This window comes from Hippichthys cyanospilos, chromosome 17 (assembly GCF_059441005.1).
Source record: "Hippichthys cyanospilos isolate Australia breed blue-spotted pipefish chromosome 17, RoL_Hcya_1.0, whole genome shotgun sequence".
Taxonomy (NCBI): Eukaryota; Metazoa; Chordata; class Actinopteri; order Syngnathiformes; family Syngnathidae; genus Hippichthys; species Hippichthys cyanospilos.
The window spans coordinates 6,690,971-6,718,907 of NC_142385.1; the positions used below are offsets into that span (position 1 = coordinate 6,690,971).

Sequence of the window (27,937 nt, forward strand, 5' to 3'; positions counted from 1 at the left end):
GACATGGCTTTTTTCGTAATGATAGCAGGAAAAAAAAAAACACATGATCCTCGTCTGAAGGTGTGACTCACTGGTTTCTATTTCCTAATGATAAACACACACAGCGCTTGAGGAGTGTCGTGACAGGTGCTTAAAATGAATCAGTGTGTCCGCGATATGACATAAACATGTGGTTTAAAATGTTCCGTATTGTACAGTATGTCCAGGTCATTGAGACCCCTTTAAATTCGAAGGGCTCTCCCTGGTGTTCATATACGGTACTGCAACTAGCAGGGACAGTCATTGAAACAATCGGACACAAGAGGCCAGTTTGACGTTTGTTCATCGATGAATGTGATGTATAAAATTAAATTAAATTGAAGGTGGGCTTTGGCGTCACGAGTGGCACGTCAACAAGCGCCGGACTATTTGTAGAATCAATTTTGGTTCAAGTGTCTGCAAGCACCATGCTGTTACAAAGCGTTAAGACCTGTCAACCTCCGGACACTAAAATCTGAAGTGCCATGCATTTAAATTAAAGTGTTTTTTCTAACATCATATACTCCGCTAGTTGCAAGTTCGATCAACACACGTGATTTTAGCTTCCGGGAATTCCCCAGACGGAAATAGAAATGACGTAATAAACCAAGCTGCATAAACTAGCTCCACTCTAATGAATAGCAAGAGATCTAAAGCCGCTGTGCTCAGTAACCCTAAAAATATTAACATTTGTGGGGTTAGGCAATTAAAAAAAGTTTAAAATCCATAAGAAATTAGTTTTATAGCCATAAAATCATTAATTATCAAGAAATCCGTACGATTTACGGGAAATCCGTACGACTTGATAGTTCTGACAGTAGAAACTGGACTTAAAACGAAGAAAAGTTATGAAATGAGAAATGTATCGTTTACTAATGAAGATTAGTAAACGTGAGCAAATTACCTTAGCGTTGTCTTCAAAGTGGTCTACTTCTAGTGCCATAAAAAGTATTTGCCAGCGTTATTACCTCATCTATTCTTGAACTTTTGGAATACATCAACCAGGTTCCTTTTCAACGAGTTCCCGGATTGAACGGGTCTGAATGTATTCAGGTTTGTGTGTTCTCACTGGGAACTGAGCTCTCCGCATTTTGTAACTCGTCCCAATTCTACATGGATGGGGGGCAAGCACTTTTTGATCAGGTGTCTTAAAATAGCTTCGTCTAGTGCCGTCTAGTGGTGAATACGATGTATTGCAGTGTCTTGTCACTTTATTGCAAACTGAATAAAACATTTAAAGTCCTTTTGAAGCTGTCATAAAACGTAGCAAATGTCCAAAAAGCCCAGTCACAATAAAATAAAGGCAAAAAGCCAACTTGTACTATAAAAAAATGCATCTTCTATCATTTAGCAATTTTTTACATATTGAAAAATGACCTATTCTTAAACAAGAGCATAATGAAACGATCCCTACTCAAGCAGGCGCTTTACGCCAGACTAGCGTGTAGTGTCCAAGAGAAATGTGCTTTGTTTACACTTCCATTCATACTCTCACGAAAAAAACAAAAACAAATGCTGATCATTCTCACATACACGCATACGAGCAAATATTTCCGCATGTCTAGAATTCATCGTCCGAGCTGAGTAGAAGGGTTTTCTCGGTATCCCCGTGGGTGCTGACGCCGCTGAGGGAAAGCAACATGGGCGGGGGCGGCACGCCCTGCTCCAGCGTGGACTGCTGGGTGTAGTGCTGGTAGGCCGGGGAGAAGTTGTGGATGGCGTCCTGGACCATGTCGCCGGGGTTCATCGTCTCCTTCAGGCTGCTGGAGATGCTCTTCATCGGGGCACAGCCGCCTGCGCGAGGGAGGCCAATGAGTTGGAACATTTTCAACAAAGATTAAAAACCAAATCAAACGGGAGCGTTTTCCTACAAGCAAAACAAGGGAGAAAATAAAGAATGTGCTGAAAGGAAAAATCTGGGAGACATGATGGAAGGGAGGAATTTTGTGTTTGCGTCTCTAAAGGAAAACGAAAACATTTTGCGCCACCTTTATGTACAACTCTGAAGAACAGAAATGTAGAAATTTAAAAAGATAAATAGATCACTTTAAGATAGATAAACAGTGTATCAATTGAATAAGTCAAAGCAATCCCATTTTTTAATGCTTTAAATTTTTTTAATATCCCATTAATAATTTTAATAACAACTTTGACAGCCCTATATATACAGTATATATACATATATATATATATATATATATATATATATATATAAATATATATATATATATATATATATATATATATATATATATATATACAGTATATATATATATATATATATATATATATATATATATACACACATATATGTACATTACATACATTGCAAGCCTTTCAATGACTTCTATGATTGCTTCATCTGGACTCCCATATTGCAAAAGTCATAATACTCTCATTATGACATATTAAATATTCCTATTTTAATTTCATAAATATTTAAATATTGAGCATAATTACTTTTGCTATTATCATATTTTTACAATTTTTTGTACATAAAGGGGGTGTACCACCCCCCCTCCAAAAAAATAAATAAATTATATATATATATATATATATATATATATATATATATATATATATATATATATATATATATATATGTATATATATATGGATAGGGCTGATGCCACTGAACATTGAGAGGGTTGAAAGTAAATATATATTTATATTTGACGAGGTTATGACCCTTTCAAAGTCAGCCCAAATTGGGTGATAATAAGGCCGGGCAAGAGAAAAATCCTTGGACACCCAGGGGTCAAAACAAACTATAAACAATTACCGTTTTGTTTTTGATTGTTGTTTTATCTATGAAACAAAAATGTAATCAAGGGAAAAAAAATGAGCCAAAAAAAGAAGACAAGTGACAGTGAGAGCAACAAAAACGTCTGGACAATACATTCAGTTAAACGGAGGAAGCGGTCAGTGAGTAACCTACCAAACTTTCCATAAGCAGGAATGGTTCCTTCAAGACGCCGCAGAGGAGAAAAAGGGAAAATAAAGGTTTGTGTAAGAACAAAAAAGGAGAGAGAAAGATCAACAACAACAAAAAAAGGAAAGTCAGAAAGCCATAATAGTAGGTGAAAAAAAAGAAAAGAATGCTGACAAACTGACATCCTCATCTCACCTTGTGCACACATACTTTTGTCCATGTAGACTCTGTACGTAAAAGCGAGACGCAGGACCAGCGCCGCAAAAAACATCTCGATGCAAATGATGAAGTTCTGATAACCGGCGGCAACAGTTCCCTCGCCTACTGACACCTCCACTGAGTTAATCTGTGGGATGGCGCCGCACTTCTCCATGATGGCCAGAAACACACCTGTGTGGAAATCACGAAAGTCAGAACGTTTATTTTCTTCTGTTTACTTTGAGCGTGTAAATAAAGTTAAATTAGAGTTCTGTTCTAGGATAGCCAAAGCCAGATAAATATTTAGTTGAAATTTGTGTGAATGGCTTTGAAGTCGATAACTTCCTGTTCTTCTTCTTCTCCTTCTCTTGCTCCTTTAACACCTACGGGCCTACATCAACCCAAGGAATCAGTTGGGACTGATTGTGCAATTGAGCCACACGGTTTCCTTACTCTAAGTCATGGGTGTCAAACTCATTTTTTATCATGGGTCACATTGTAGTTATAGTTTCTGTCAGCAGGTCATTGTGACTGTGAAGCCGCTAAAAACTGTTCAAAGGGGTTTTGGTGACAAAAAATGTGTAAAATACATGTTGAAGAAAATCTGTAAATTTGGTATTTTAGCCAGAAATTTCAAGTCAATGAACATTTCGCGGGCCACATGAAAGGAAGTGGCGGGCTGGATCGGGCTCCCCGGGCCTTGAGTTTCACACCTCTGCTGAGTGCTTGCCATTCGAAAGAACCTATTTAGAATATTCCTGCGAGAAAAAAGATTTCAAGGCGATGGAATAACATTTGTTATCCACCTTTTACATCGGAGCCCTGCGGAAGTTCCTTTTACAGTCGAGCAACCAAGGAAGGCACTTGGGAGTCAAAAGTTGCGTGTCATGTTTAAAGAGTACTGTACAGCCTCAGTTTGGTCATAGTTGCCCCACCTTGCCAAAAGGACAGGAAGATGACCGACTTGACCATGAAGAACTTGAGCATAGGCCTGTAAGGGCTGAGCAGGTTGCGGGTGGCGAAGTAAAAGAGGAAGAGGGCGTACAGAGACAAGCTCACTGAGATGTTGTAGATGATGGTGACGTACAGGTAACCGCTGGCAACGCTGGAAAGTGGCAAGAAAAAAAAGAAAAGAGGGAAAAGAGGGCATCAGTCCAATTTAATTTAATGTAATTTATTTATTATTGATTATATTTATTGATTTTACTTTACTCAGTTTGAAGAGAAAGCCCATTTTAACATAGTATTCAGATTAATATAGCATTTATGGAATATTAATTAACTCATTAAATGCAAGACACATATTTTTACAAGTCAATCCCAGGTATTTATTTCTTTTCTTTTTTTGTACTCAATTACTTTAGGTAGCAACGTATTACTTTATTACCTAATTACCTAAAATAATAAATTAATTTGAGTACTTAATCTAAATTAATCAATTACTTTATAACATTTAGAGCCATAGCATTTTTAGACCCTTCTTTAGCGAAATAAATTATTTACTCATTTAAACTACCTGTGATTGAATGTCTGGACCAAAAAAAAAATGTCTTTGGGATTGAATGAGCTATAGCCTAATGCAAAATGCACATGTTTTTATCCAGCTCAGGGGGCGGCCATTTTGCTTGTTGCTGTTGACTGAAATTGACATCACAGTTGCTCAGGACACAAGTAGCAAGCAATCATGGATCAGCTTGTGAAGGTCACATGATCAAACCCAGACAACAGGTGTTCCATGATTTATCATTAAAACCTTTTAGCTACATACGTAACTTCACTGACAGGAAACTACACATTTTCAAATTACATTAACTCCTGAAACATTTGAAACATCTGAAATGAAATAAAGTGGTGGATTTTGCCTCTTGATTTATATATATATATATATATATATAAATGCAATATAAAACAGAATACAACTTATTATTGTAAAGAAAGTTTTTGACTTGACTTCAATATCAGTAGAACAAAATACTGTGTAGTTTGATTTAAAACTAATTTGCAGTGTAGTATTTTAATCCACTTGTTGACTTATATTGGGAACACCGGTTTAGAATAATAAATAGCCCTGCACAAAATGTCACCTTGCACTCACTTGAAGTCTCCATCTTTGTATTTGCCGTACGCCTGCAGGATGACGGTAATGGTGGCCATGAGTGGCTTGACTACACAGAACTGCAGCGTGGCCTGCTTGCAGAAGCGCAGGAAGCCGATGGAGTAGGCTTTTCCCTTCAAGCAGCATGTGCCAAACAAGCAGCTGGATCTGACAGCGCCAGAAAAATCATAAGCAATGGTAAATATACACTGTACATTATAAGTTTTCCAATATAGTATTTGTTTCACTTTAGAAATGTGGGATGGAGGCAATCGTATAGGTGTGATCGACACACCTCATTTTGTGTTTTCCACAAAATGGTTTTACTGTGCACAACGTGCCTCCACTCATGAAATTAACGACACACACAAAAACAGCATACAAGATTACAATGGCCAACTTACTCAATGGGTCTCCCTCGGATCTCTGCCATGATGGCACTCTCTCCTCCAAGGTACTCATAACACAAACTCAGGAAGTTGTATATCACAAACGCTGGGAACAAAGAGACATTTTTGTTTTGTTTTATTTCCAAGTACACTTGAAAAATAGTTCGGCTAAAAATAATTTAATTATGGGTTTAAAAAAAGGCTGACTCAATATTTGGGTCAATTTGACCCCACTTTCTGTTTCTTCAAAACAATCCAATGTAAGAGGCTGTTTTTTGCAAAATGACCCATTTTTGGGATTGTTTTGCAAAAAAAAAAAAAAAAAATCTAGAAAGTGGAGTCAAATTGAGACAACTATTGGGTCAGACAGGTTAAAAAGTTTGTAAACATTTCACAGCAGAACTGGAGACATAGAGATACAACTTCAAACCTATGGAAAATGTGAAACCTCCTGTTGAATGTGGGAACTTATTTATGTTTAATTTTCATTCTGGGGCTTGGAATAAAAAAAAAAGAAAAGAAAAATGAAAAGTAAAAAAAAAAAAAAAAGTCCATTTTTATTTTTCCGGTTTATAATTGCAGTGTGTGTTCATGTCGTGTGTAAGCTCTTGAAAAAATACACCCTATTTTTGTTCAAATAAAAAGTGAAAAACAAAATCCCTCCTGTGCCGAACTCAAAAGAACACTGTAAAAAGCTTCAGGAGGTGGAGGTTGTTTTCTTATGGGGCAATAAAAGCCCCAATGAAGGGGAGAAGTGGGTAAGGAGGAAGGGCTGGCGCGACCAAGACTGAGACACTTTGAAAACAAGCACAGCATATGCAGTCTTGGATTTATTGAACCTCGACCTTTTGGGCGAAACCTAAAAAGGCAGTCTTGCAAAAAAATGGTTATTGCCCTATTTGAAGAGAAGGAAGGCAGTTTGTAAAAGTTTTATTATTAAGACAGTTTCACCTAGGGAGACATGAATTCACTTTATATTATTTCCACGGGGAAATAAACAAGGAAAAGACTGCATCAAAATGTCAGTTTGAGCTCCCTGACACATTCATCAACACGCACAAGGACATCTTTGGTGGTCACCAAATGTCTCCTGTGGGAAGTGGATTAAGACTCCCGTGTGCTTTCTCAGCATGTGGACAATGACAAGCAAAGCAGCTCATAAACACCAGCGTGCTAATCCTGTTTTTCCCCCTCCCCACCAGGATCTTTCTTCTTTGTGTGCTGTACAATAATGTCAAGCTGATGATTGTGTAATAGTTTGAATGCAAAAGTGTGAAAATGTGACGTCTACTGGGTGTATGCCAGGTGTGTGTGTGTGCGCGCATTTCACTGCGGAGCAAAGCTGCACTGCTGCCAGCCATTCGAGTTACATCATCTGTGAGTTATTGAATTTCCCCCTCCAACAGTGTGCCTTTCTTATATATTTAATAATATATGATTTTTACTCTCTAATGTCGACTGTAATTGGAAATAGCTGATCTTCTTTGTTGCTCTGATGTAGATGTTTACCATTTGTTCACATGTGCCCTCAGACCCCAGTCAGCCTTACTGGTTGCCACGGTGATACAGTAGGCGTGCATACAATGAAAACTTTGCGAGCAAGTTGGGTTGAGGGGAATCTCATTATCTTGTCGCAGCTTGTCCAGTAGCCATTTCTGAGTGTTGTTGCCAGGCAACAGGCCAGTCATCCTGACACAGGGGAGCACGGGGTCAAGCCTCAGTAGTTTGGAATTTTGAATAGAATGACGCAAATACAAATGTTGGACAAGAAAAGAAAATATGAGGGTTGGACAAATTGCTGTAAAGACAATTTTGTCTTTAGCAGCTCGACTGTGCACTTTTAAATGTACTACTGTACTTCAACGTAACTCTCACTATCACTGGTAAAGTGGCATTCAGTCAGTCAGCTGTATTCAGTCAGTCAACAGTAGTAACAGTAGGGCTGTGTGGCAAGAAACGTCGGCCAAGTTAGGTAGACTAAAAATATCCGCTTTGCAGATCGGCCGGAACCATAATGATGGCCCATGGTTTTGGTTTTAGGTGTTTTTAGATGCTTCGAAAGAGGAGGATATGGAAGGCCGATGAAAAGGAAAATGAGAAGAACAGGAAATTCTTGACTTCAAACCCGATAGCAGCCCCACTCACAGTTTTACTCATGAAATATTGTTGAATCATCATTTTTAAGCATTTTAGGAGACTATTACACACATAATGTACATATAATGATATATATGTGTGAAGTAAGGGGTAGTCGCTACCATGCTAATGCTAGTTGCGATTGCTAACCAGTGAGAATAGGCTAATTTTGATATGACAATAAATAATGGTTACATCTTAAATTTAATATGCCTTACATTGACTCACATTTCACTTCCCCACAACAAATGTGGCTGTTGTTTAAATGTGTTATTTTAACATTACATTGTTAATATATTTCCATTTTCTTATTTCCTTTAGCATGATCTTATATGAACTAAAATGTAAATTATTTCAAATGTTGCTACTCAACCATAGCATCTTTTTATTTTCAAAACATTTGAAAGGGTTTCCCTCCCAAAACAATGTCAGTTATCCAAATGTGGGGATTTCAGGATATAACATTCATTTAACACTTTTCCAATAGGGAAATGAATGGGACCGTTTGCTGGAAAAAAAAAGCTTTGTGGGTGATTTAATCAATTAGCAACGGATGGACAGAATGTTAACTCTCTCAATTTGATAGCAGCATGTTTCAACTCAAGTGGAAACGCCGCCCACGCCGTGTTGGAAAGCATTTTAATCAGTCGCAATCTCTGCATCGGTGCTTTCGAAGCTCTTAAACGTGTATTGCTGCAGGCTTGTTCTTACCCTCGTAACAATCCCTGATGGTGTCGAAGTACACGTAGTACTGGTCGTTAGTGAAGAAGAGGAGGCTGAGCCAGGAGTCGACGGCGTAGATGGGGACAATGAAGAGAATTCGCACAATGTGACGTTGCTCCCGGGGCGAGCGATAAAAACGAAGGTGCATGTAGATCTGAAAAAGGGAAAACCGGAGGGAGTCCATTTTTTCCTTGTGCAACAGTACTTACAATAGTAATCGTGGAAGTGAAGTGTGCTTTAAACTCATAGATGTCAAACCATGAATGAGATATTTGACAGCTTTCTGTTACCAGACAGATCAAGTTCCCATGTTTTGGTGCATGTGTGTTTGCTCATGCTCCCTGTCACATACACCTGCTGAGGGGAAGTTGCTGAGCAACGTGCACTGGTTGCTGGGTCCGTGCAGATGTGTGTTTACGTTTGCTGCACCAGTGCTGGCGTCATGGGGGAGTGGGTCCTACGCGGGCAAGCACGCATATTTTATTTAGTGCTGTCAAGAGATTAAAAAAAATATTAATTTAAAACTGTAATTTGTTGATCTAATTAAACTCATTTTAAAATTGCTAAACGTTTGAGGAAAAACCCTCAGCCATATATATATATATTTTTTAATTTAAATACATTGTGTAATTACGGCAGATGAAAAGAATGATGTGACAGCAAAAATGTGGTTTTCAGACGCCTTGTTTTTAACGGATGCATTTATAACTTGTAATTTAAGTTTGAGTTGTAATTTTGAAATATTTTATTTCAAATCTAAGTTGTAATTTATTTTCTGTTGTGTTCAACCTTTAGTTTTGACCATCAGGATGAATGGTGCAGTTTTGTCAGTTCTGTAGAAGATTTGCTTAAGTTTAGTTTGTCAAGTCGTTCGCTGCAATAGCATCTTTGTTGCTTTTGGGTGCTCTGTATTTATGTAGTGGGCTAAACTTAAGCTGATTCTTTAGTGAGCAAGCTGCATGAGTGCATTAATAAAGATATTGTCAGGAGGTTTTTAAAAAGTGACTTTGCCATTCATCGGACTGATAACTCTCACATGCTTCTTCATTGTCATGCCTTCTTTCTGGTCCTGAATTTGCCCTCCCAATCAAAACAGGAGATCAGTTCATTCCAAACACAATGACAGCCAATCAGTGGATAACTATGATCAGTAACTATGACTGTAATCAATTGATCGTAATTCGTCTGTGGGTGGCACGGTGGAGTTTGCATGTTCTCTCCTATGCTCGCGTGGGTCTTCTCTGGGAACACCGGTCTCCTCCCACATTCCCAAAACATACATGGTAGGTATACTGGACACTCCAAATTGCCCTTAGGTGTGATTGTGAGTATGAATGGTTGTTTGTCTCGGTGTGCCGTGCTCTTGGCTGGCAACCAGTCCGGAGTTTTCCCTGCCTACTGCTCCGGGATAGGCACCAGCAAGCCAGTGACCCTAATGAGGATGAGCGTGAATAATTTGTAATTTGCATTGGGGCGCTCACTTACCTGGTGGCATGTGAGGATGAGGGCGGTCCAGACGAAGAAACCGGACACCGCCTGGGCCGTGGGGGTCATGAGGAATGTGGGCTGGTCCAGGCTAAGCGACGGGGCTTCGTGGACCCACGTGATGTTGGGCCCTCCTGGCAGTTGCGTCGTCAAGCCTGGCACTCCAGCCAAAGGGGAGTCCGCCCCCAGCCTCTCTGAGAGCGGAACATCCCGTCTCCACACCTTCTGCATCTGGGAGAAACATTCGGGTTTATAAAAACTGACACATTATACAAGGAACCATAAAATATTTACATGTAAATAACTACCATTGATTAGGTGTGAAATACATTTTCAACCATTAATCATCAACCTAGTTTAAATATGGCTGATTTATCGTTTTTTTTTTGTAATGTGTAATCTAGACAATGAAAACACACGCACACACAAGGCCCCAAACAGAAGGATTGAAAGTCAATGGCTGTCTTGTGGACAGGAATGTGTGACTCACATGGATGGACAACGAACCCGTGTTCCATTGCATCAAAAAAAAAAAAAAATAAGGCTACCTTTTTCAGGAAACTCTCCACCCTAATAACATACCTCACTTGCTTGCTTGAGCTGTTAAATCAGTAGCCAGTAAGAAAGGCAAGTCTAATATAAACTCTAATAATATTTAGCCTTTCATAGATGACACCATAAAGAAAGATATGATCTGTCTGGTTGTAATCTATGACATCATTGTTTTAGAAGGAACTGGTATCGTAGAGGGCACTCGAAGAGGTCATTTAAAGTTGTTTTTTTATGGGTTTATACTTTGCATAAGTCTATGGAATGAAAAGAGGTGATGAAATGTCAGGTGGCAAAGAGTAGCTAGGTGATTTGGTCGTTGACTTAGGGTTTATTTGTTTGACGCTGTCAGAAAGTGGTCATGAAAGAAGTGTACTTTGGCTAATGGACTAATATAAATGATTAATTCCACAAGGGGGGTTTGCTTTTACTTTGTTTTATTTTAGGGGTGGCGGGAGTGACTTTTTTACTTACAGACATCACAAAAACCAAACTGAGGCAGCAAATAAATGTATACGTTTTGTTAGCAATGCAGTAATAATAGTCAAGGACAGGGGTATCCAAATTATGGTTCGGGGGCCGGTTGCGATCTATCCTCCACACGGAATATACTAAAACAACATTTTGACATGGCCCACAATGCTGTGTTTTAAAAAAAAGACATGATTGGTAACTGCCTTATATAGATTGTGTAAAATCTTACGCAGTTGATTTTTGCAGGGATTAATTAAGAGTAAAAAAAAAGATGTGGCTCTTACACTTTTCTATTTCCATGCATGCAGCCCACAGATGAAAAAGTGTGGACACCCCTAGCCTAGTATGAGTACAAATCTTACCTTGTACAACCTTACAAACATTGCACCTAAGTGGCTAAACGGCAGAATGGAGAAGGATTGCGTTCACACAGGAAAATGGCATCTATGCGTATTACCTTAATTTCCTGACAATATCCACTGAATAGCATTTACTGTTTTATGGTAAAATAAGACTATTTGGAAGGGGCTAATGTTAATAATCCGCCAAACAAACACACCCAAACAGGCATGAATAACGCCTTGGTAATCAGTGTAAACAGTTTAACTAACTAAAACTAACACACAACAGCGTCATCATAAGTAAATGATTTGGAATAAAACAGATGATGTTACTCTCATGCATCTATGGAGGATTGAGGGGGTTGTCTTCTCTGTTTGTGTACACACAGCGAGGTCATTTGTATTGGTTTGCAAAGGATCAGCAGATGCACACATAAAAGAGGAGAAGTGAAGGCATCAGCAGTCACACATACAACAGTGGTGAGAGGGCCAAGGGACATCTGCGTGTTTCAATAAAAAAGGCAAATAAATCACGTTCACGCAGGAATAATAATCTATGTGTGTCATAGGGTCAGGAGTTCGCAACAGATGGAATGGGGCAAGGGGGGGGGGGCAAAGGGGGTGTGTAACATTAATGCAAATAAATGTGGGGGTGGCAGCTGATTGCCGAACACAAAGTCAATAACATGTTATTGAAATTTGAGCGCGTTCAAAGCCTCAAAACCACACAAAAAGTCTCACCTTGGCAAACAATTCCTCGCGACAGAAAAGCTTATACGTGGAGCTTTAAATCCTAGAAGTGAGAAACAAACGCTTTATTTATGACTGACCTTTTGGGTTTTGAGCGTACACATGCGCATTCGAGCGAGTTTGAAAGACTTGACTTACCGAAAGCAAATCATCCGATGCCTCGCGGGACAACGTGTCGACCAGAAATAGCCTGTAAACGGCTTTAACTTCAGCTCAAAGCAGAACCGTCGCCCCCCCAGACATCCATGTTAAGCCTTTACCGAACCGTTAACTTTCACGTTTTCCTCTTCTACTCTTTCTTCTTCCGGTTTAAAAACATTTGAACGTTCGTTCGTTCGCAACCGTCGACACTTTTGTGCGTGCCAGGGAAAGCCCGTCAATTGCTCCCGAAACACCAAACTTGTCATTTGCCTTGGAGGCAGCCCTCCCTTTCTCTGCTAAGACTTTGGGTCGACTGGGGAAATCGGACAAGCCCCGCCCACTTAGTGGAATCGAGCCGACAAGACCAATCAGGACTTGGGTAATTTAATAACACGGAAGTAGGTGGGGCTAAAACGGGGCTGAGCAATCGTCGACCAGCAGGTGACATCAACGAGTGGCCCCCACCTCAATAATAATAAAAATGTTTATATATATATATATATATATATATATATATATATATATATATATATATATATATATATATATATATATATATATATATATACATTTCAAATATGTTATAGTAAACCAAAACGCTGACTAATATTAAATATTAAAAAAAACGGGTGAAATTAGAATTAAACATACTAAATATGAAAAAGTATTTGAAAAAATATATTTTGAAAACCAGGGTTGCTTTGTGAACGAGTACGTTCGCCTAACAGTTAAGATCAAATCCAGCCTTCTTGTGTGGAGTTTGCATGTTCTCCCCAAGCCCACTTGAATTCTCTCCGAGCACTCTGTCTTCCTCCCAGCACTCCAAAGACATGCATGGCAGGTGTATTGGCCACTCAAAATTGTCCTTAGGTGATTTTGGGTGTGTGAATGGCTGTTTGTCTCTGTGTGCCCTGCAATTACCCTTGTGAGGAGAGGTGGCTGTAGAAAATGGATGGATGGGTGGATCGCAGACTTCAGTAATAAGTAGTATGATAGTGAAGTCTGTGGATGGATATTTTAAAAATCATGAATATGAGAGTCTGCAGTGCCAAACTGCACACATGCATGTGTCTACCATAGTATAACTGCTCACCACTAGATGGCAGACATGCCTTGATATAAATATATATATATATATATATATATATATATATATATATATATATATATATATATATATATATATATATATATATATATATATATATATATATATATATATATATATATATATATATATATATATATATATATATATATATATATATATATATTTATACGTATATCAATTTTGATTTCTTGCGCAGTAGTTTTGTGCTATTCTCAATAGGTAATTTGCATGAGGGGGAAAAAAAAAGAAGACATAATTTGGTTATGTTGTTTTGCTCCAGAATTATGGGTTCCCTAGAACTTGATCAATCAATATCTCAAATGTGCTTCATATTTGTCTCTTATAACATTGTATTGTCATCTGTAGGGATTGAAAAAGTAACACATTTATTTAGTTAGACAAAATAAGAAATACACGTTTTTAAAATGTTAATCTTCAGAATGTATACAAATATTAATATTCTCCTTTTGGGACAGCATGTGTGGAAATGCCATTTGTTTATAGCATACAAATGGCATTTTGCATAAATAATTACTGGTCAGCATGTATATATTTTTATTGATTCTAAAATTATATACAAATATTAGAGAAGCAAAATTGAAGCACAGTAAAGAAATGCACAAGACATCATCAAATCTAGACATCAGCATTTATAAGTTAATTTGTGTTCGACTTTATAGGGATAGCCATATCGATCTGGTACATTCTGGCAATTGTCATTTACATTTTGCTGAAAAAAAAAAAAAGAAAACATACTGTTCACATCGTACAACATAAAAATAAAACAGACATGTACTGTACACCAGCAAGATTGTTAAACTTACATAATGGAATAAGGAGTCATCATATTGTTCACTCAGTGATGTTTTCTCCATTCCCTTGTCACATTGTCTACTTTTAATACCTCATAAGAGAAATAATGCACTTTCCTTTTGTACAATTTATGAATCATCATTCCTCCATTTTATATTTTGGACTCAGAGGCAATGCCGGGTGATGATCTACGATGACAACAGACAGACATTTTAGACTTTCTAAGAAAGGCCTGAATGATATATATGTTTGACTACCATGCTGGTTGTTTTATTTATATATGAAAGACATCAATGTGCAGCATATTTAACTCCTTAACATGAGAATTATGTTGTAGTTTATTATAGCTGTAAACCACAGAAACCTGAAACTTTGTGCAATCTGCTGTATCGTGTGTGTGTCTTTAGCGAGTTGAGCCTCTGAGTCTATGGGACACATGATAACTGATTAATGTCATTTCCCCCCTCAAAACAGCACTTTATAAACAATAAAAGGCCAGCATGATTACATTTATATTTAGTTTCTTGTTTTTTTTTTTGTTTTTTTTTTTGCTCCTGGCCCACCGGTTTCCATCATTGAAGCGTTTTACTTTGGCTCCTTCTGGTCACCAGAATTCACACGTGGACGCCAATGACCTCCCCAGTTAGGCGTCTACAACGCATCCTCTTACTGCTCCTCCACTCATGCTTTCTTTCATGTATCCTTTTGAAAAGCGAGTGGTAGTTGAAATCCCTCCAGCCGCTGGGTAATAAAGGATAAAACATAAAAATATAATTTTAAACTCATTAAATTGTCTTTTAGTGTCTTCCGCACTCATTTTGTTTGAAGTTTTCAGTCCAAGATATCATTGATGCCATTAAAAGATGTACTATAGCTTGAGTATATGTCAAACATTGTAAATTATGTATGTTAGCATGATTAATGTATGTGGGACGTTAGGATAATTTATTACAAGTACAGCAATGTACTTCACAAATTTGGGTCGCAAAAATTCAGAAGATTTGTTCATTGATGGGTTTGGGGAGAGTCAGTAAGTACGTAAAATGATGAGTATAAAGGTATAAAGGATAAAGTAAAGTATAAAGTAAAGTATAAAGTATAAGGATCTGTATATAGAAATATGCTTGAATTTTTAAATAATTTTTAAATAATTATGCTACATTACAATCTAGTCTACTTAAATGCCCTATTTAACATAATGACAACCAGTTTTGACAATTCTTTTAATAGGAATTGCATTGTAACAGTGATGTGTTAGAATAAAGTTTCTTTTAAAATTCAAATATAGGCAACCTTTATTTAAGAAATTGTTTACTTTAAGAAAAAAATGAAGGTGCACAAAATAAGTTATATCACTAGGTAACATTGTGGGAAGAAAAAGTGTTGAAATAATTTTTACTTGGCCTTATTTTTTACATCACAAAAAACTGGCATTTTAACATACAGTAAATGTGTCAGCATTTTGTATCCACTGCATTATTAATGTGCAATTCATACATCACATAATTTCTAAACAGCAGTCGAACTGTAGTTGTTGTTTTTTTTTTTTTAAATAAGAGCAAATTAATTTAACGTGAAGCAACTTTTTGCTAAACTTAGTTATAGTGACTTCTTTGCAAAATATTCAATGCCTTTTTAAGGATTTATATGGATGAAAATTGTCATGAGTAAAGCAATTATCTGGGCTGGTTTGGATATATGTGAAGCGTGGGACATTTTAACCGGGCTTCTTCGGGTAACTACCAAATTTAATGCTGTGATTGGAATAGTAAAGCTTTCTTTTCAAATTGAGAGCAAATTCAATGGAACACAAAGCAACTTATTGCTAAACTGTGCGAAACTGCTGAACCTATTGCAAAACAAAACATTGTATGCCATCATTTGTTTAAGAGTTCTATAGCCATATAGGGTGTTGTCATATGTAAACAATTATGAAGCAATGCTTTGCACTGGTTAGGACATTGTAAGGCTGAAAAAATAATTCACAGAAGGTACATCATTGAAAAAAGGTTGAGGACCAATGTTCTAGAATGTAGATTGACACCAACGCAAAGGTTTGTGTGTGTTATTACCTGCCTCGGACCGGGAATAATTCACTTTGCCAGATGTTCAAATGACACACTGACCTGAAAAGGGGGTGGGTTAATTAAAAAAAAGCAGCAATGGAAAACAATGATTTTGTGAAGTCTTGATATTGCAATTAGTTGAAATGTCAGAATGCATGTAGCCTCCTACCTAAGGTCAGGAACTCCTCCTACCTGCGATGCAGTGATGCGTGATTGGTCGAGGCGCGTCGAAAGGTCGCCGGACGACAAGTTAGCGGGGGCGCCGCGATGCAGCCTCATGGCCACTTTGCGCTCCCGCTCCACTCGTTCCGCTCGGCCCACCTGAGGAGAACGGTTACCTGTATGCAAACACATTCGGTTCATTAAAAAAAAGGGACAATTTTCACATAGAGACAGTCGCCACTGTCCTAACCTGACTGCTGGACGCCGCGTGTGACCGCTTTAGATTGAATGACGTCCGGTTCGTTTTTGACGCGGTTGGCCGCTGAAGGTTTGGGTCCGGCCGGCAAAGCTAGACCTCCGCTGACTCTTTGGCCTTGTCCCGCGCGGTCCTCTTCATCTTTTTCTTCCTTACGTTCTTTGTCTCCGTCTTCTGCCGTCCTGCTGGACCCCTGAAGCACAGCAGCTTAGAAAATGCTGTCCAACTTGATGTCAATGAAGTCAAAAATGGTTACACTCACAAACTTGAGCATGCTCCAGTCAAAGACGTAATCGTAAGAGAAGCCCTGTCGGTGGAAAAGGTTCCGGAAGAGCTGCCGCAGGTATGAATAGTCCGGCTTGTCGTCGAAGCGCAGGGAGCGACACAGGTTCAGGTAGGTGGAGAAAACAGCTGGCGGACAGGGTGGATGGATGGATAAGAATATTTTGCTGCTTAATTCATATTCCGCAAACATAATATTTATCATAATACCATCTGGGCCACATAGAACATCTTTTTAGTTATAGTACTAAGTCTTGCATGCACAAGTTGGTGCTAGTGTCAATAGTGATCCACAGGCAGGACAGTAAAAGAAACACTAGCCATATCCAATCAGCTAAATTAACATTGGTATGATCGTTGATGATGCTAAGAAATCATAATAATGTCTCTCCATTTCTAGCCATCTTTCCTTTAGAATCAGTCTTAAGCGATGTGGATACTTTTGAGCGCAGAAAAACAAGGTCTTCTTTAAATCCTTCGGCTTGACATGAACGTTATTGCACACAAATCACCACATTCCCTCTTTTGCTATAGTGTACTCACAGGGGTAGCCCTTGCACAGCACCTCGATGGGAGTTGACATTTTCTTCTCGCTGATGCGTTCATACTTCTGCCTCTTGGTGGCGGCCTTGAGTCCCTGCCAAGGGAGCGAACCCAAGTTGAAGTACATGAGGACGTAGCCCAGCGACTCCAGGTCGTCTCGCCTCGATTGTTCTGCCGAAGGAGAATGGACAATGATGTGGCATTGCATCAGAATTCTTCACTTGCGCCTAATGAAGCGGCTAATGAGAGTATAAAGTAGAAGACACCTGCACAAGAGACGTCTGAGTTTATACTGCAGTGGCAAGCCGAGCATTCTGTATCTACCTCAAAAAACATTCAAGGGTGAAGAAATTCAAGCTATTAACCTTTGATAATGTGCAGCTGTGAAATGAAAATCATTTCAGGTCATAAAGCATCATCCAGACCCGAAACTGACTGCGAAAAAAAAAATACTAAGATGTGAAAAGTTGTTAGCAATGCAAAAGGTGCCTTCTTTGAAGAATCTACATCATTTTGTTCTTACTTTAGATACCCTCATACTAATCAGTATTGATTAATGTACAAAAAAAATGATTAGTTTTGTACATGATTACCTTATTGATTACTTTAGGTACTAATGTACTAATCATATTGGTTATCGATAAATTGTTTTTTTTTTACTTTAGTACCTATTTGCCCAAAGTATTGATTACACAAAAGTGGCTGGAACATGTTTTGCTCAAACCAACCAATCAATGGGTGGAAAAATTATGACATCATAAAGGGCCAGCTCACTGATCGTGTAGGGATGAATTTGAAATATTGTCTCACCAATGCCCAGATGGGTGTTGATGGAGGCGTAGCGGGCGGTGCCAGTTAGGTTTTTGTTCTCTCGGTAGGGAATGTGCTGGTGCGTTCGGGCGTCGCGGTATTTTTTTGCCAGGCCAAAGTCGATGATGTAGACGAGGTTGCCCTTCTTCCCGAGCCCCATCAGGAAATTGTCGGGCTTCACGTCTCTGTGGATGAAGTTCTTCAGGTGGATGTATTCGATCCTGCTGATCTGGTACAGACACAAGTGGTTTCAAAATGAACACTTCATGTACATCCCTCCTTTTTTCACAGATTGTCCTCATTAACCCTTGTGGCAATTTGTTACAAATTATGGAAATTTGTTTGATTTTTTATATCATAAAAGAAACAATAGGGAAAAAAACACAAGGGAGCCAAAATTTCCAGCAGAGGATTAAAACATGTCAAATTTCACATTTCTATGTGATTGCAGCTGGACATGCCAGAGTTTGTGTGCAAAAGTAATCATTGTCCAAATTTTGGACCATATAAAACCATTATAATTACAATTTTTGAGATGCATTTTAATAGGATTTATTACGTTGATTTTCCTGCGATTTTTGCAACATTCCGTTGAGCGGTGGTCAAACTATGTCTACAAACAGAAAATTCTTTTTTGACTTAGGCAGTAGGTGCCGGTAGAGACCAGTTAATGACCATGTCTTAAAGTGTCATCATCACTTCACAGGCTACAAAGAAAGACCATAGCATTTTTCAATTTTTTGTGGGTGTTAATGAATTCAACTTACTGTACATATGTATGGATCGAACTAAAAATGCAATGTGTATAGTTTGCAAAGTGTGTGCAAAAGGGTTATGGTAGCAGGAATCAGAGTCCACCATGTATGGAGTGTTTTCTGGAAAAAGTTCAGACAACTCTGATATATATATGACAGGAACACCATTAACTTTTAAGCAATTAACTGCCGTTGACGGCTATAGATTTCAATGATCCATTTTAGCAGTGAATGGGTTCGTCTGTGTTGATTTGTGGATGTGAGAGTATACTGCAAACACATATCTTGCCTTTGTTTGCTCTTTGGCGAGACAACAAACTGTCAGCCAAACAATACTTCATTGTTTTTCGCCCTTGACGAAGGTAATAATTCATCAATTTGCTTAGGTGCTTAAATAAGAGAGACTAATTTAAAAAAAAGCTATAATTCAGAAGAGTAACACAGTTGAGTTATTAGGATTGAGACCAAAGACAGGAGAGGTCATTCGAAGAAGGTGACTTGTAATGATTATGCTCCATCCATACCTTTTCATTCATTATTAGGGTTACAGGTAATTGGCCTATCACGTTGATTTTGCGGGACACAGACAAAACAGCACCTATTTTGTGTCTTCAAGGAACCCATCATATTTTGTTTTGCGACAGTGGCAGGAAAAAGAGATTCAAACCCAAAACCTTTCAACTGTGGCATCTATCTATCTGTCTGTCTGTCTGTCTATCCATATCTGTCTGTCTGTCTGTCTGTCTGTCTGTCTGTGCACTATCAATCAACTTTCAACAACGGTAAACTATTTTTTACAGCGTTTATACAGGTTACAGGTTAGTCTAAAACTGAAAAATAAAAATTACCTAGTGAAATAAAAGAAAAATGATACCAAACCTTATTTTATGGCAATTACACTTCACGTGGAAGAAACAAAGCCTTTTTCCTGCGGTTATCCACCCCACTATTTGAGAAGGATTGCACTAGTCCAACGGTTCTCAAATGGGGGTAAAAGTACCAAAAAGGGTGATGATACTTCGAGGGGTACGTGAAACTGTTCAAAACCGTTTGAGAGTGTTAAGTGAAGTTTTTTTGCCTTGTACTTGTGCAGGTGTAGTAACTAAACCTTCAAACCAAACCTTTAACAAGGTCTTAGCAGGTATCAGCAAATTTAATTGAATGCTTTTTAATAGCCATGACAGAAACACTACAGTTTTCTTTTCAAGGTAAAAGCAACATTAACTCATTTACTACCATTAAAGGCCATAGATGTCAAAGAGCCATTTTTATTGGGCTGACAATGAATGTTAAATTAGTCACTGCCATTAACTCCTTGAATCCCAAAAACATATTTAAAAGTATTTTAAGAATGTAGACATTCAATCCCGTATACTTGTCCATGGAAGTGCCTTCAAATACCCCAATTTGAAAACCGCTGCCCACTACAAGATTTGACTTTATATTTTGAATTATTGAGAATAGTCAAGGGATGAGCCTTGTTTCAATAACAGAAACAGGCTTCTAGGGTTTAGATGAGGATTATTCCCAAAGTCATTTTTGTCTGAATGATCCGGTTAGTTCCAAGCTAAAAATAGCTTCAGACTTTTTTCTTCATCAATTTCTGCACAAGACTGAGGTCGACTCAGGGTATCCCATCAGCTGCAGGCTCTGACATGAAGAAATAAATTATTGGAAAAAAAAAAATCACACAGACTCAAAGATCCAGAAGAAGGAGCAGTCTCAAAGAACTTGGTAAGTGAAAGTGTTTTCACTTATCAAACATTTTGAAAGCTCACCATTTGATCAGCCAGCAGGAGGACGGTTTTCAGGCTGAACTTGCGGGAGCAGAAGTTGAAGAGGTCCTCCAGACTGGGACCCAGCAGCTCCATGACCATCACATTGTAATCACCCTCGGCTCCACACCACTTGATGGATGGGATGCCCACTATGAGGAGGAACCAGATTTGAGCTTCACAGTACAGCTACTACCTACAAACATTACCAAACGAGCTAAATATGCTGATGTTTGTCTCATCAGACCACAGGGCATGATTCCACTCATCCATGTCCTGTTTGTCTTCAAAAAACAGAATTTCCTGTTCCAAGTTACAATTTGTGGCGTATGGTCTGAACATTGACTGGAATAACAGGAAATTAGAACTATCTGGATATTGAGCAGCACCCTGTGCTGGCTTATGATCACAAACTTGGTGCTTGCTATCTTACGCCAGTGAAAGTTTGACTAGTCTCGATTAACCTCACCTCCTCCCTGCATCATCTTGTAGAATTTACTTTCGATGTGGAGCTGCGGATGTTTGGTCTTGACGCATTCTAGCTTGATGGCCACTTCTTCTCCTGTGGCGAGATTGGAACCTAAGAAGGAGGGACAAGAGCAAAACTAAAATCACAATATTGTACAAGTGCAACAAATAACTTATTAACGCACAACTAATAAATGATCAAAACACTCAATAATTAGTTTTGATTTTTTTTTTAGCACAGCAGTTCTTCAAATGGGAGTATGATTGTGAAGGCTTTTTAGGGATGTGAGCTTTTACCGAGGTTTTTGCTGGTATCAGCAACTCTAATGCTCCTTAATGGTGAAAGGAACAATACGTTGATCTTTTCCAATTAAGGGGCAAATGAATTAGAAAACCAAAAAAACTTGTTGCTAAATTGTGACTACTTTGCAAAATTGTGTATGCCTTTATTTTGTAAAGTTTCATACCGGAGGTGGGCAACTCTGGTCCGCAAGAGCCGTTATTCTGCATGTTTAAGATCACAGGTGCCAAACCAGATCAGGCCCATCATGTCATTTTATGCTAATGCTAATTATGATTTCAAGTTTGTGACCAAGTTTCTTCACAGCACCTCGAAATTCGCAATTAGTCTAAAAAACAAAAGTGAGTTTTTGTTCCCAATCTCCCTTTTGAACGTTTTTTTTTTTTCTGACCTCTGATTTCAAGTTTAGGTAATTGTTCAAAGAACATATTGTAGTTAAAATTTCTTTAACTCCAGTCATAGCAGCCCTCCAATAGAAACTATAACCACAATATGGCCAATAAAAAAATGAGTTTGACACCCCTGTTTTGGATGTTTCCGCCTGCATAGGCAAAACTCTTCAGCAGCCATGATAATTATGCTGATAATTTCAATTAGGTGTACTGCACATTGGAAACATCTAGAAGATGCTGAATAGCAGCCCTTGAGGACCGGAATTGCCTACCCCTGTTTTAAAAAAGATGTGCATTGAAAATTAGTAAATACAACAGGAGATGTTACACAATCATTTTTCCTAGATGAAATACGCTTACACCACTTTAAATGTAGTTCCAAAGTTTAATTAATAATTAAAAAAAAACAGATGGAAGGTTCAAGTTATTTTGTTGTTATTTTTTTTATTATCATGTTTTTTTATTATCATGTCAAATCAAAATAAGATATTTGTAAACAACCACTTTTATTTTGGATATTAACAATCAATATTTTAGCATTGTTTTTTGATAGACCAGTAAGTGAATTTAACATTTTCTGCAATATTAATTTGAGAAGTTTTACTTTTCAAAAAAAGGATTCCAATTGAAACAATTTAAACAATCATTTGTGGCAGCCCCACAATATTGCCTGTTTAATTGGGTCCTCGAGCGTAGGAGTAAAGCTAGTCGCTAGCAACTACTTCTGCCAAGGCCAAGTTCAAAATAAAAGCCATTAGCCATTACGTTGACGTCCAATTGATCATTAAAGTAATCGTACGTTGCATTTTTAATTGGGTGCTGAGAATTTACTAAAGGGAAACCCTCACCGAGGTAAATGTCTCCAAACGAACCGCTCCCTATCTTCCTCCCGAGGCGGTACTTGTTTCCCACTCTCAACTCCATGACTGCCGACTGCTCCAACTCGCTGAAACACACGCACACACACACTGCCATTCATCAAAAGGTGATCAGGAGAGAATGAGAACACACCACAAGCTTAAAAGTCAGTACGAAGAGCCCCCGGGGGTGCTTCACAAATCATGTAGAGCAGGAATGACACAGTAAAAAGGAAACTTTTATCCTGTCTTTCTTTATCCCGTCTTTCTGCAAACTAGCGATGGGTAATATAGGGTGAAATTTCTGAAGCGCACCACAAACTGGCATGATAGTTTATTATAAGTGTAACAATAAGTAATATATATATATATATATATATATATATATATATATATATATATATATATATATATATATATATATATATTTTTTTTTTTTTTTTTTTTTTTTTTTTGACCTCTTTCAGTAGGGCAAAAGCCCATAGAGGCAAGCAATAAAGAAAGTAAAAAAAATACATAAAAACAATTGTCAATTTTCTATCTTTTGTTAAACACACATTTCGTCATAAACTCCATTTGTTCAAATGATGCCACAGAATAAAGCACAACTATTTCAGAAATAGATTACATAATGAGCACCAGAAGACAAAGTTGTTATTGATTACTTTTTGCACACTCTTCTTAGAAAGAAAGAAAGAAAGAAAGAAAGAAAGAAAGACAGAAAGAAAGAAAGAAAGAAAGAAAGAAAGAAAGAAAGAAAGAAAAGAGGAAGGAGGAAGGAAGGATGGAAGGAGAGGAATAAGGAAGGAAGGAAGGGAACAAATAAGGAAGGTAGAAAGGGAAGAGGGAATGAAGGAATGAATGAACAAAGGAAGAAAGGAAGGAAGGAAGGGAGAGAGAGAGAGAGAGAGAGAGGGAGGAAACAGAAAGAAAGAAAGAAAGAAAGAAAGAAAGAAAGAAAGAAAGAAAGAAAGAAAGAAAGAAAGAAAGAAAGAAAGAAAGAAAGAAAGAAAAGAGGAAGGAGGAAGGATGGATGGAAGGAGGGGAATAAGGAAGGACGGAAGGAAGGGAACAAATAAGGAAGGTAGAAAGGGAAGAGGGAATGAAGGAATGAAGGAATGAAGGAATAAAGGAAGGAAGGGAGGGATAGAGGGAGGAAACAGAAAGAAAGAAAGAAAGAAAGAAAGAAAGAAAGAAAGAAAGAAAGAAAGAAAGAAAGAAAGAAAGAAAGAAAGAAAGAAAGAAAGAAAGAAAGAAAAAGAAAGAAAGAAAGAAAGAAAGAAAGAAAGAAAGAAAGAAAGAAAGAAAGAAAGAAAGAAAGAAAGAAAATATCAAGGAAAAGTGTAAAAAATGAGGGAAGGAAGGGAGCAAAAAAATGAAGGAGAAAAGTGAAGGAAGGAACAAACTGAAGAAAAGAAAGAAAAAGAAAAACAAAGGAAGGGAGGAAGGAAGGAAGGAAGAAAAGAGTGTTAGGAAAGAAACAAAGAAAGAAAAAACGAAAGAAATAAGGAAACAAAGAAGGAAGACAAAGAGGAAGGTTGGAAAGAAGAAAGGAAGGAAATAAGAAAAGAAACAAAGCTAAAGTAAGAAGGTAGGAAGGAAGGAATGAAGGGTAAAATAAAAGAAACAAAAAATAAAGACAGTAAGAAAGTAAGGAAGAATGACAAGGACAGAAAAACAAAGTAAGAAAAAAGAAAGGAAGGAAGTAAACAAAGAAGGAAGAAAGTGAAGAAGGAAGAAATGAAGGGAAGAAAAGAAACAGAAATAGAAATGAATGAAGGGAGGGAAAAGCGAAGGGAAGAAGGAAAAAAACAACGGAAATGAGGAAGGATGAAAGGCTTCAAGTTTCCAGAATGTGGCAATCAAGAGGAAAAACCCGCTATCGGCCTATCGGCCCCTTTCTCATAATTGGCTTCACCTGCGTGAATGATGGGAGGAAAAAGCGACAATAAGCCAACCACACTCATTTTGTATTTTAACAATTAATGCTCAATAAATCTGTCAAATCTTTGACTTGGCTTCAGTTTCATTTGATTTGCCAGAGGTGGGCTAAGTTACTTCAAACCTATCGGAAGAGTAAGTGTGAAATGTGTTATAACCTTGTTAAATTTGAGCCAACGTGCTTTTTATTTTTATTTTTTTCGCTCCACTGCACAAGCAGAAAAAAGGACGCAGCCACACTGTCATTCAACACTGATGTTCGCTAGAGCATGAGGACAAGCTGCTTGCTAGCTTTAAAGTCAAAGCTAACCGCCCCGAGGGCTCCTTCAGCAACAATACTCGTATAGGAGCAGCAACAGTGAAAGGGAAACCTCACCGCAAGGAAGTTGAGACAGTTTGTGCGGCGTCGTAGGGCACTTTGAAGTTGCATAACATCAACATGGACAACAGAAGTCTCCCTCACAGTTTTGACGCTATGCTAAAGCAAACCTACGAGCTAGCAAAAAAAAAGAATCCATTCAGAAAGCTTCTCCAAAAAGGGGGAAGTAGTTAAAAAAACAAACTGAAATGCCCCAATATTGACTTTCTAAACTCGTTATCTTCAGCTGTAAAAAAAAAAAAAAAAGTCATGAATAGTACATATATTTTTCATCATTTTTCATCCACAATGAATTTTTAAAAACACTTTTTGCCACTGGTTGTCGACTGAAAATGACATCCCGTGCTTAAGGCTCAGGTAACGACTAATCGCGGCTCACCTGGTTTCTGGGTTTGGTCATGTGACATTCACAAGCTGAGCTGATTGGTTGTTACCTGTGCTCTGAGCAACCATGACAAAAGGAATTTTCAAAAGTAATACTTGTACATGAAAAATAATAGTTATCAAATTAAGTAATTTGTTACTCATATTTTAATGGTATTCTTTTCTTCTTAGTCTTACCACATTTGTTTTGCATATCCAACCGCATTATTCATCTGATAGCCTATTTAGAGAATCCATGCCCTCCAGGAAGCCATTTTTTTCCTATTTCATAAACATGTTTATTTTTTTTCCCACAATATCACATTTATCACCCTAAAAAAATATTCATTTCCAGTAAGGGATTGAAATAAATTCCTTTCATTCCCCTTAGAAATTCTAAGTATCTACCTCATTCGATTCACTTTTGGAAAACATGAAAACGTTTATTAAATGTACAATTTATTTATACACATACAAAAAAAAAAAATCACAATTTTCAGTAGAATTCTCCTAAATTTTTTGCAAGCAAAATTCACAAATTCATACTATCTATCTATCTATCTATCTATCTATCTATCTATATATATATATATATATATATATATATATATATATATATATATATATATATATATATATATATATAACAGTGTGTAAATTCAAAATTTTTACCATTTACATACTGACTAAATTTCCATTTTTTAAGGAGTTTTCCCCCGCAATTTCTGTCATTCTAACTTTAACATGTTCAGCCCACTGCAACTCATTCAATGTCATTCATACAAGCAGTCTTCACACGCAATTTCTTTAGGAATTTCATTCTTCAATCAAACAGACAGACAGACACAGACACAAATCTTTTTACTGGTAAAAATGGTTTAAGGTATGGCTTTTGACCAGTGTTTCTCAACCTTTTTTTTAATGATGTACCCTTTTTTTTAATGATGAAATATATTTTTGTTGGCCAAGTACCTCCTAACCTCCAGAAAAAAAGATGAACAAACGTAAACTTAGTGCCTGTTAGATTCATTAAACGTTCAACTGCATTTGTACTGGCATTTCACATATTTTACTCAGATTTGAGTAACATCATCTTATTTTTTGTCTGCCAGAAAATCGCATCACTAATGATGTGCATTTGTGCATTATATTATATAAGTTTGCTTGTACAAAATATTTGGGGGGGTGTTTTGCGCAGAATTACCGAGAAATTTGGATCAAATTGCCCCAAATATTGGATCAGTCCTTTTCCCCCCATAAATTGCTACACCATTGTTACACCATTAAAAGGTATGACGTACCATTTGATAATTCCAGTAGTAACCTTGTTAAGACACCCCCTGAAGTGCCTTCACGTACCCCCACTTGAGAAAAACTATAGCCCTCCAACATTGTCCTTTAAATGCATCTTTATTCCAAGGAAGTTGAGGGCTTTTCTGTCTCATTTTTGGGGTTTTGATTGAGCTGAGTGAGGCACATGAACGAGTGTGCCTGTCGTTCAAAATTGGATTTTCTTTCATCTTTGACAATCAGTAAAAGAAATGTTCAAGTCCCTCTGTGTTGTTTAGCACCTAATGCTGTTGGATATTGATGGATGGATGGATGGATGGATGGATGGATGGATGGATGGATGGATGGATGGATGGATGGATGGATGGATGGAGGTTACTCCACCTACACAACAAGAAAGCAAGCGTGAAATGTCATATGACCTTCTGTTTGTCAACATTTGGAGAAACTTAAGCTTTTCTTTGGTGGTAGATCATTGTTGCAATGGACATGTAGTCAGTCAGTAGTCATTAAAAACACACACACACACACGCACGCCACACACACTGCTGCTGCACATTGGCTCAGCCTCTTCTAAACTGCCAGTTACACAACTAGCTAACAAGGTGTTGCAGCAAAAAGCGCCGCATGACAGCATGATGTGATATGAACGCCGGAAAATGGAAAAAGTCCATCAAGGCGTATTTAGGACATGACACATGGCACCCTCCCATGCACAGTAGTACGTCGATGAGCTCACCGGTTCGTCTGGGCCGATGCTTGGTTCTCACTCGGGGGCCCTGGACATCGACGTCCACTCGCGGCTCATCCTCATCTTAGACCCGGGCTTCTTTCGAAGATTCAGCCGATGTCACGATGTTGCTGTGTGGGGAAAGGAAAGAGCACTAAGAGACACGAGTGTCCCCCCCACTTTCCTCCTCCTCTTCTTCCTCTCACACACACGCACACGCACCCTCCCACTTTACGCCAACTGCCTATGATGTCATCCGTTGGAGCATGAATGAAGTATCAAGCGTACTCTAAAAAAAACATGTGTATTGTTGGATGTAAAACAATGCCCAAGTTAATACAATATAAAGCTAAAATACCGCACTCTAAACAACGGGCCGGGACGTGGCTTTTACCATTTTGCTTGTCCTTTG

At 37.9% G+C, this 27,937-nt stretch overlaps 2 protein-coding genes across 5 annotated transcripts; both read right to left on the reverse strand.

Annotated features, from left to right (window-relative positions):
- Positions 1-1,211: 1,211 nt before the first annotated feature.
- tmem184ba (transmembrane protein 184ba) lies at positions 1,212-12,539 on the reverse strand. 2 transcript variants are annotated; one of them, XM_088438558.1, is made up of 10 exons: positions 12,229-12,539; positions 12,082-12,133; positions 9,977-10,207; positions 8,480-8,645; positions 5,648-5,738; positions 5,244-5,411; positions 4,084-4,253; positions 3,146-3,340; positions 2,957-2,983; positions 1,212-1,812 (listed from the first exon to the last, which is right to left on the reverse strand). In XM_088438558.1, exons 3-10 carry the CDS (start codon positions 10,205-10,207, stop codon positions 1,580-1,582), a joined length of 1,281 nt encoding a protein of 426 aa, XP_088294684.1. In that variant the 5' UTR covers positions 12,082-12,133; positions 12,229-12,539; the 3' UTR covers positions 1,212-1,579. The 2 variants fall into 2 exon arrangements, with proteins under 2 accessions (XP_088294684.1, XP_088294685.1); XM_088438559.1 differs by lacking the exon at positions 2,957-2,983.
- Positions 12,540-13,880: 1,341 nt separating this feature from the next.
- Positions 13,881-27,937, reverse strand: csnk1e (casein kinase 1, epsilon). 3 transcript variants are annotated; one of them, XM_088439081.1, is made up of 12 exons: positions 27,920-27,937; positions 27,535-27,656; positions 22,814-22,911; positions 21,274-21,384; positions 20,808-20,956; positions 18,275-18,503; positions 17,465-17,635; positions 16,902-17,050; positions 16,634-16,832; positions 16,414-16,559; positions 16,228-16,281; positions 13,881-14,896 (listed from the first exon to the last, which is right to left on the reverse strand). In XM_088439081.1, the coding sequence occupies exons 3-11, from the start codon at positions 22,887-22,889 to the stop codon at positions 16,249-16,251; spliced, it is 1,263 nt and encodes a 420-aa protein (XP_088295207.1). In that variant the 5' UTR covers positions 22,890-22,911; positions 27,535-27,656; positions 27,920-27,937; the 3' UTR covers positions 13,881-14,896; positions 16,228-16,248. The 3 variants fall into 3 exon arrangements, with proteins under 3 accessions (XP_088295207.1, XP_088295206.1, XP_088295205.1); XM_088439080.1 differs by lacking the exon at positions 27,920-27,937 and having other exon boundaries at positions 27,535-27,738; XM_088439079.1 differs by lacking the exons at positions 27,535-27,656; positions 27,920-27,937 and adding an exon at positions 25,140-25,371.